This window comes from Babylonia areolata, chromosome 25 (genome assembly GCF_041734735.1).
Source record: "Babylonia areolata isolate BAREFJ2019XMU chromosome 25, ASM4173473v1, whole genome shotgun sequence".
Lineage (NCBI taxonomy): Eukaryota > Metazoa > Mollusca > Gastropoda > Neogastropoda > Buccinidae > Babylonia > Babylonia areolata.
In genome coordinates this window covers 19,503,626-19,513,625 of record NC_134900.1, presented here as the reverse complement: position 1 = coordinate 19,513,625, position 10,000 = coordinate 19,503,626, and the positions used below count along the sequence as shown (strand labels likewise).

At 44.8% G+C, this 10,000-nt stretch overlaps 2 protein-coding genes across 2 annotated transcripts in view; one reads left to right on the top strand and one right to left on the bottom strand.

Moving 5' to 3' along the window:
- The first annotated feature begins 155 nt into the window (after positions 1-155).
- Positions 156-1,626, top strand: LOC143299964 (caveolin-1-like). The gene is made up of 2 exons (XM_076613515.1): positions 156-218; positions 1,294-1,626. Exons 1-2 carry the CDS (start codon positions 156-158, stop codon positions 1,624-1,626), a joined length of 396 nt encoding a protein of 131 aa, XP_076469630.1.
- A 6,952-nt stretch (positions 1,627-8,578) lies between these two features.
- Positions 8,579-10,000, bottom strand: part of LOC143299793 (caveolin-1-like) — a 6,425-nt gene continuing 5,003 nt past the window's right edge. Inside the window, exon 2 of the mRNA XM_076613228.1 lies at positions 8,579-10,000. This exon is cut by the window's right edge and continues 152 nt beyond it. Coding sequence (XP_076469343.1) covers positions 9,820-10,000 — 181 coding nt within the window. The 3' untranslated portion in view covers positions 8,579-9,819.

The window sequence follows — 10,000 nt, the reverse complement described above, 5'->3', positions numbered from 1 at the left end:
ACATCGTGCGGCCTGCTGGGGTCCTTTCTTCTCTTGTTTCTGGGGGACAGATCCTCCTATCGTGACTGTTGGCATTTTGGGGGGGCTGTCTTGGGACTGTTTCTTCTCTGGCCTTGTTTTACCTCTGCCAGCTACCAGTTATATAACTCTTCAACATGCAGGCGTCGGAGATGGACATGATCAATCGTGACCCTAACGACATCAATGACCACCTGAAGGTGAATTGGTCTTTTTGTTTCCTTTTAACGTTTGTTTGTACGTAATTAGATATATGGAAAACGAAGACATCTTGGTTTGGATTTATTATTTTTTTCCACAGATATACAGACAGACAGACAGGGAGACAGACAGAGGAAGATAGACAGATAGATAGATGGGTAGATAGATAGATAAATGGACAGATGGATGGATGGATGGATAGATGGATAGACAGACAGATTACTCTTTCGCACAGCATGATAGTTGAGGGAAAACTAGGAAATGGTTATTTCAAAACAACTTTGCAAATATTTATAAAGAAGAATAAAATATATGAAATAAAACGAATAAATAAAATAACAAGGAAAATTCTTCTCTGTCGCTAAACAGTAAAGAAGGTGATGTTTCGGAACATCAGTTTAACACAAGGCTGGCAAAATATTTTATTTTTGTCCTGTTTATACCATCCGGTGATTTTAGAGTCAATCGAGATCATTAGGAAATAATTGACGTTTATCCTTATTCGAACAATTGAGAGAAAATCGTAAGAAAAGATAGATAACGGTGGAGTAACAAGGAAGAGAGGGAGAAACATAAACAACAGCGAAAAACAAAACAAAAAAATGAAAAAATAACAACAACCATGCACTCAAGTTCGATGAATAAAGGCACTCATCAATGGATATGGCAACAGAATCGAAGAGAAAAGAAAGAAAGAAAGAAACATGTGGAATCACACAGTTAGTGACATATTTACAGTAAAATATGTATGTGTTTTGGTTGATTATCGCTTGACATTTAGTAGAAAAGTCTGAAGTATTGTTCTCAATATCATTCGCTAACTTGGGTGTAATTTTAGAACAAGGGCTTCCTGTTTGACAATGCTTTGAAATGCGAAGAGTTTCTTCCCCCAACACCATTCAAATGAAGTATACATCACTTTTCCACATGTCAGCTTTGTAAAATATAGGGCTGTATAATTCAGAGTCCAAGCAAAATGGTAATGTACTTGTATGCTGTCTGTTATTGTTGACAATGTTAGGAGTCTGTTGACTCATCAAACCATCTGGAATCTGGAATCTCTGTCCCTGGCAGGTGGCCTTCGAGGACGTGCTGGCCGAGCCTGACGGGGCCCACAGCATCAGCTGCGTGTGGCGCTGCGCCTTCCACATCTTCAACTGCTCCAAGGCTGTGGCCTACAACCTCCTCACCATCATCTACGGGCTCCCCCTGGCCATGTACTGGGGTTGCGAGTTCGCCTACATCACCTTCATCCACGTGTGGGAGATCACGCCCTGCCTCCGCGTCCTCATGATCGAGTGCGGCGTCCTGCAGAAGATCTGGAACACCTGCTTGCACTGCTGCCTGGGGCCCGTCTGTGAGAACTGCGGCCTCCTCTTCAGCAACATCGTCGTCAAGAACCAGTAGAGGCTTTTCTTCGATCTGACGGGGGGCATGTGTGGGTGGGTGGGTGGGGGGAGCGCGTGGGAGGAGGGGGGTCAGGAAGGGAGAGGCAGTTGAACCAGTTACAGGCTTGAAGAGGATGGGGAGAGAGAGGGGGGCAGTAGAACCAGTTACAGGCTTGTAGAGGATGGGGAGAGAGAGAGAGAGGCAGTAGAACCAGTTACAGGCTTGTAGAGGATGGGGAGAGAGAGGGGGGCAGTAGAACCAGTTACAGGCTTGTAGAGGATGGGGAGAGAGAGGGGGGCAGTAGAACCAGTTACAGGCTTGTAGAGGATGAGGAGAGAGAGAGAGGTAGTTGAACCAGTTACAGACTTGTAGAGGATGGAGAGAGAGAGAGAGAGAGAGGCAGTTGAACCAGTTTGAGGCTTGTGGAGGATGGGGAGAGGGAGAGAGAGAGGCAGTTCACCAGTAGACGTTTGTCTTGGGTCTGAGGTAGGAAAGGATAGAGAGAGAGGCAGTCGAAAGACGTGATGCTTGTAGAGGGGTGGAGGGAGGGAGGGATGGAGAGAGAGGCAGTTAAAACCAGTAGACGTTTGTGTTCGGTCTGATGGAGGGAGAAATGAACCAGTAGAGGCATGTCTTTGGTCTGAGATAGGGAGGGTCAGTTTTAATGTTTTCACGATTTACTTTTCTTTTTGTTTTACTGTCGTTTGAACGCTTCCCACCTCTTCTTGTTTTTATCTTTTTAAAGATTTTATATACAATCCTGTAGATGAGAGAACTTTTCTCCAAATATGGTCTGTTCACGAAGAAACAGCGTCGTCATCTACTCTGCATCATCACATCTCCTAGTCGTTCTGTTCACTCTGTTCACTCTCTCTCTCTCTCTCTCTCTCTCTCTCCCTCTCTCTCTCTCTCTCTCTCTCTCTCTCTTTCTCTCTCTCTCTCAGACACACACACACACGCGCGCGCGCGCACTCTCTCTCTCTCCCCCCCTCTCTCTCTCCCTCTCTCCCTCTCTCACACACATACACTTTCTCTCTCCCTCTCTCTCTCTCACATACACACTCTCTCCCCCCTCTCCCTCCCCCCTCCCTCTCTCTCCCTCTCCCCCTCTCTCTCCCCTTTCTCTCTCTCTCTCTCTCTCACACACACACACTCTCTCTCTCTCCCTCTCCCCCCTCTCTCTCTCCGTCTCTCTTTCTGTCTCTGTCTGTCTGTCTGTGTCTGTCTCTCTCTCTCTCTTTCTCTCTCTCTCTGCAAAGCGACGATCTGGTGCCAAGCCGAGAACTTTTGCGTGAAGACTGTCTCCTGATTCAGGACATACTTTTGTTTACAAGGTTTTCAGTCCTGCATATTCGTGGATTTGTATCTTCTGATTCTAAGCCGAACTGTTTGTGCAATACTGGGACTGTGCAAAATAGAGTATTCTTCGAACACGAGCAAACATTTTGCAGAAGAGAAAAATCTAATTTTGTACACGTGATAAAAATTAATATTTGATTTTTAAGAGAGCGTAATGTGAGAATCACATAAGAATGTTTTGTTTTGTTCTCTCAAATAAGAAAGTTTATCGTTTAATAATTATATCGGCATCTGAACTATTAATTTTGGGTGTCTTTGGTTCCGTTTCAGTTTTTCCTGTGGATTTTTCCAGTCGTTCATAGTGCACGTGTTTCTGAACCAGCCGTTTCGTGTTTTCAACGAGAGGTCAGTGGCAGACCTCATGCAGACTACTTAGTTTGAATCATCTTTCTATTTTTTGAACTTTTTTGGGGGGGGAAACATATCTGCTTTTTTTAAGTGATCCTTGACTTTTTGTGAAGTCTGTTTAAGGAAACGACTGACTCGAAGTGTGGTATGTTTGTGTGTGAGTACAATACAATGCAACACAATACAACACAATACCATACACTACGATACGATACTGTACAATACAGTACAATGCAATACAATACAATACAATACAATACAACATAACACAAGGCAATGCAATACAACACAGCACAGCACAGCACAACACAACACAATACAATAGATTACAACACAATGTACTACAATACAATAAAACACAATACAACACAATAAAACACAATACAACACAGTGCATCTTTAGTCATCCAGCTGGGTGGAATAGCCAACTCCATGGTGGGGATTTTGCATGTGGTGTGTGTGTGTGTGTGTGTGTGTGTGTGTGTGTGTGTGTGTGTGTGTGTGTGTGTGTGTGTGTGTGTGTGTGTGTGTGTGTGTGTTTCACGGGTGAGTGACCAGCAAACTGCTATTGCCTTGTCACTGCTCAGTGATCTGTTCTTGTTGTTGTTTTGCTTTTCCCTGGTTTCCAAATGCTCGTCAATGTGTCTCCATTTCACTGTATATGTCTTGTTACTCTGCTTCTCTTTTTCTTTAATGTAAACACTCAGTCTGTCTGCATTATGCCTGTATGTTTGGCTGTTTCTGTCTGTCTCTGTGTGTCTGTGTCTGTCTGTCTCTGTGTGTCTGTGTCTGTCTGTCTCTCTGTGTCTGTGTCTGTCTGTCTCTGTGTCTGTGTCTGTCTGTCTCTGTGTGTCTGTGTCTGTCCTTCCCCCCTCCTCTCTTTCTTTCTCTTAAGCCAACACAGACACAAAGACTCAACTACATACACACAAACACACACATACATACGCACAAACGCACGCGCGCACGCGCACGCACGGACACACATGTTGTAGATAGCGCGCGCGGTGAGTGTAGATAGTAGATATCTTGTAGTTTCTCATTTCCTATTTTAAAGAAAAAAGATCACACATGAACTTTTCTGCAATCTGTTTTGCAGACTGTGGTAAACACCTGATTTCTCAAACATGTGATAATGGCACGTCAGTTTATCGTTGCTGTATATTTCTCGTTTGAATAATAAATTTCACAGGACTTTTTAAGTCTGTTTCTGAAGATGGTCCTTCTAGGTCACTTGTTCTTCTTCTTCTCTTCCTCCTCCGACGTTTACGTCTTTTTTTTTTCTTTGTCTTTACTTCTTCTTTTTCTTTTTAAGTTTTTCTTTCTTCTTCTATCTTCTTTTTTTTCTGGTCCGTTTTTAAGGGAAAATACATTCTTATATCTGATTCTTTTTCTACTCCTCCTCCTACTCCTCCTCCTCCTCCTCCTCCTACTACTACTACTACTACTACTACTACTACTACTACTACTACTCCTCTCAAATGAAATATTTGTCTTTCCAAATGTCCGTTTTCTTTTTTTTTTTTTTCCTTCCTTCGCTCCTTTTCGTTTTCACATTTCATCTTCTGTTTATTTTCTTTCGTCTTCCACGCCTTCCTTCCTTCTTTCTTTTTCTTTTGTTTCTTTTCTTTCGCCTTCTTTTTTCTTTCCTTCTTCTTTCTTTCTGCTCTCTCTCTCTCTCTCTCTCTCTCTCTCTCTCTCTCTCTCTCTCTCTCTCTCTCTCTCTCCCCTGGCCTTAAAAAGGTTTGTAAACTGCGAACTGAATAAAGATGTGTGCAATTATTCACATGTGCAATAGCATGCGCGCGCTCGCGCGACATGTGTGTGTGTGTGCGTGCGTGCGTGCGTGCGTGCGTGCGTGTGTGTGTGTGCGTGCGTGTTTGTGTGTGTGTGCGCGCGCACGCACGCGCGAGCCTGTGTGTGTGTGTGCAACATGGATGGGGACATCTTAAACAATAATGTGATGCGAGCAGTTCTTTGATAGTATCTTCTGATACTAAAGAAAATATCCCAGGCCCTATATATGTCCGGCGGTGGAAATACATGAGGAGGGGGAGGTATGGGGAGGGGGGGTCGTTCTTCTTCGTTGCACCAGTGGTACCGCACTGTACGCACGTGTAAGCGTATGCATATTTGACGAAGTCATAGGACGTGACCCTGGCCGCACTGTACGGGCAATATACCACGAGCTGAACGTACTCATTGTATATTCAGTCACTGATGTTTAGGGCCAAGGTGACTTCCAGGGCCAACTCGCAGCTATCATTTAGCCTATTTTACCGAAATATTAATCCCAACTCCAATGAGGAATGAACAGATAGATTCATCAAAGATAAGTGAATATGTGTCTACGTGTGTACGCTTGCGTGTATGTGTGTGTATGCGCGCGCGCGCGTGCGCGTGTGTGCAAATGTGTGTGTACGTGTGCGTGTGCTCGTCTGTACATGCTTTTTGTTGGTTTGATACCATAACTATTCAAGAAGAGTTGGAGACGTCAGCAGTTTGCTGTGTCTGCAAAAATTGTCACGCTCTACTCAAAGTTCGGGTATCTCGTGGCATACCCCCCAAGTTGGGGGTATATCTTGGCATGTCACTTAAATCTGGGCATCTTCTGGCATGTCACTTAAGTCTGGGTATCTCCTGGAATGCCACTTAAGTCTGGGTATCTCCTGGAATGCCACTTAAGTCTGGGTATCTCCTGGAATGCCAATTAAGTCTGGGTATCTCCTGGAATGCCACTTAAGTCTGGGTATCTCCTGGAATGCCAATTAAGTCTGGGTATCTCCAGGCATGTCACCAAAGTTGAGGTACCTCCTTGCATGACCCTAAGTTGGGGTGTCTGCGTTGGGGTGTCTGCTGGCATGCCACCTAAGTTGGGGTGTCTAAGTTGGGGTGTCTGCTGGCATGCCACCTAAGTTGGGATGTCTGCTGGCATGCCACCTAAGTTGGGGTGTCTAAGTTGGGGTATCTGCTGGCATGCCACCTAAGTTGGGGTATCTGCTGGCATGCCACCTAAGTTGGGGTGTCTAAGTTGGGGTATCTGCTGGCATGCCACCTAAGTTGGGGTATCTACTGGCATGCTACCTAAGTTGGGTTGTCTGCTGGCATGCCACCTAAGTTGGGGTGTCTAAGTTGGGGTATCTGCTGGCATGCCACCTAAGTTGGGGTATCTACTGGCATGCTACCTAAGTTGGGGTATCTACTGGCATGCTACCTAAGTTGGGGTGTCTGCTGGCATGCCACCCAAGTTGGGGCATCTAAGTCGGGATATCCGTGGCTGTGAATAGAAGCGCGGCACTGTGCATCACACACCACCCCTCCAGCCAGACTTCCGTCCGTACCATCCGCCTTGGCTGCAGCGGTCTGCACCACAAACTGATGATGGTATTGAGTTGTGTCGTGTCGTGTCGTGTCGTGTCGTGTCGTGTCGTGTCGTGCTGTGCTGTGCTGTGCTGTGTTGTGTCGTGTCGTGTCGTGTCGTGTCGTGTCATGTGTTGTGTCGTGTCGTGTCGTGCCGTGTCGTGTCGTGTCGTGTTGTATTGTGCTGTGTTGTGTTGTGTTGTGTTGTGTTGTGTTGTGCTGTGCTGTGTTGTGTTGTATTGTGCTGTGCTGTATTGTGTTGTGTTGTGCTGTGCTGTGCTGTGTTGTGTTGTGCTGTGCTGTGCTGTGTTGTGCTATGTTGTGCTGTGTTGTGCTGTACATATTGTACTGTGTTGTAATGCATTGTATTGTGTTGTCTTGTGCTGTGTTGTGTTGTACATATTGTATTGTGTTGTGTTGCATTGTATTGTATTGTGTTGTGTTGCGTTGTGTTGCTTTGTGTTGTGATGTGTTGTCACGACATATTTCTCTGTGTGAAGTTAGGGCTGCTCTCTCCTCAGGGAGATCGCGCTGCCACAGTGCAGCACTGCCTCCCCCCCCCCACGCTCCCCCCCACCCCCCCTTTTTTTCTATCTGCATGTGTACTTGTTTTTTTATCACAGTGGATCTTTCTACTAATTTTTTTTCCGTGCAGAAACTTTTTGTTGTCGTGGGTTCGTTTAACTGTGCTAAGCGCATGAAACACACGGGACCTCGGTTTATCGTCTCGTCCGAGTACTTCGCGTCCAGACCACCACTCAAGGCCTAGTGGAGAGGGATGAAAAGGGGAGGAAAACCCTGGCGAGTGTGGGATACGATTCTCTGCCCTCCAATTCTCTCGCTTTCTAAGCGGACGGGCCACCACTGGGCCAACACTTCACACAGCTGGCAGGTCGTGCTGTCTTCATCATCTCCTGGTGGGCTGTGCCTCTCGTGTCTCACGTCTTTATGACTGAGGATTGGTTGTTTTTATTCGTGTATGACCGTTTTTATTCTTGACCGGGATGGATTGCATGGTGGGTGCATTCCTGTTTCCATAACCTGTCGGATGCTGACTTGGACTGCGGGACCTTTGATGTGCGTGTTGGATGATTTTCTGCCTCATTGTGCCAGACCTTCCATTAGCGGTCACCAACAGACCAGGAAGACGGCAGTTTGTTCTGCTCTCAGTTTACCACCCCCATACCCCCACCCTCCATCCCCCACCCCCTCGACGGCTGTAGAAGTAGCGGGACTGATGATGATAATGATGATGGCGTGCAGTCAGTACACACACACGTCCCAGTTATCATCGGGTTGTTTCCCCACCACTTGATCCTCCGCAAACCTTGTGGCACAACTACCACGCGACTTGTTATGAAACTGAATGCTGTCTACATATCGTTTTATATTTTCATTTGATATCACATGTTTTCATCTGCTGCAAGTAACATGATTTGATTTCATTTGATTGGAGACACATGCTGCTTAGCAGTACACCCACTTGTGTGAATAGTAATTGAAAAATAGCAGTACACATATTATATATCAGATTGTGATTTATCATTTGTTAGAGGTTTATGAAAGCCACACCATTTAGGTTTTTTGTTTGTTTGTCCGTTTGTTTGTTTGTTTGGATGGTTGGTTGGTTGGTCAGTTGGTTGTTTTTAACGAAATGTGCTCTATGTTGTCTTACCTTAGCGTGTTGAATGCTTTCCGAGTTCACAGAGGAACAGGACCACGTGGTTCCTACACGCTGTGTGTGCTCACAGTTCCTGTCCAGCATCACAGGTAGCGCCCCCCCCCCCCCCCCCCCCCCGTGCCTGGGGGCGTGATGTGAATTGAACTGTGAAGTACAGCTCACCCCCACCCCCACCCTCTCTCTCTCTCTCGCTCTCTCTCGTCACAAAAATAAAATCAAAAGTATAAAAGCCACTATTTATTGAAATTGAAGAAGCGTTATTCTCCTTGTCTAAAAACAACAACAGCAGACCATTACCGTATGAACAGCACAGGTTGGTTTGGGATCCATGTTCAATGTACGTTAAAAAGTGGTGTTGTCATCAGAACATAGTGTTATAATATCAAAAGGTGGTGTTAAAATGTCACCGAATGGCGTTATAACATATGGTGTTATATTATCAACACGTCATGATAGGAAAACAGGTACAGTACCTGAACTATACAGAGAGGATAAAATCAACATCCCAGAACAAAATAATGTCCGACATAGACAGAGATCAAGGAATCTAAGAATCCTTGTACGCAAGACAACATTTCTCCAAATATACGTACCGACCTCTCCAGATATGTTCTTGTTTTCAACTGTTGCCGACCATAACAACCTCTCGGGGTATATTATCATTTTAAACTGTACAACACCAATGTCAGCAAATATGATAGCCATTGCTGATTGGAAGAAATGCCATTACTTTTTTTCTAATGGTATGATTAACGTGTTTTAATGTTTCGTAACATTGCCAGTAGTTTTCTATGGTTATAAATCTTTCAAAATTCTCACGCTTGGTTAGTTTGTAAATCAAGGTAATCAGCATAGTGGATTTCAGCGGCATGGGAAAATAATGTTATACAAAATATGTTATTGAGAAGGCACTTTATGTTTATCATCATGATACACAAATTTTAGCACATAGTAAGCCCATGTAAAATACGATAAAGCTTTATGGGCATATCACAGAAAGACGATTTTGTCAGATTCAGATTTTCGATAGCAAACGACATACAACCGAAAAGAAAATAGTGAAGACATTTATGAAAAAAACAACAACAAAAAAACACTGCAAAACAAGAACGACACCAAAAGTTGCGGTTCCTGAATATGTTCAACCATCCTATCACCCTAAGAAAAAATCGAGATAGAAGACTCAAATAACATTTATTACTACTTACACTAAACCCCCAGGCAGCGTTACTCCCAGAAAGACTCACCCACCATTCTGGACACATCTGCTCTAAACTCCAGGCAACCACATAGAACCATCCAAGAAAGAGGACTTTAGTTTCCATTCTTCATCCCATCTCAGGAAGCGTTTTTACCATAAATATACCCCGAGAAAGAAGACTCAGCAATAAATCAGAAACGCCTTCCCTAAAAACCTACAGGCCAAGGCAATGCGGCCAAACAAACCAAGACCTTTTTCTAGCTTAGCTGTTCTTGACGACGATGTTGCTGAAGAAGAGGCCGCAGGTCTCGCAGATAGGGGCCAGGCAGCACTGCAGGCAGGAGCCGAAGAACTTCTGGGCGCAGCCGCAGTTGATCATGAAGATGCGGAGACAGGGGGTGATCTGCCAGACGTGGGTGAAGGTGATTAAGGCAAACTCGCAG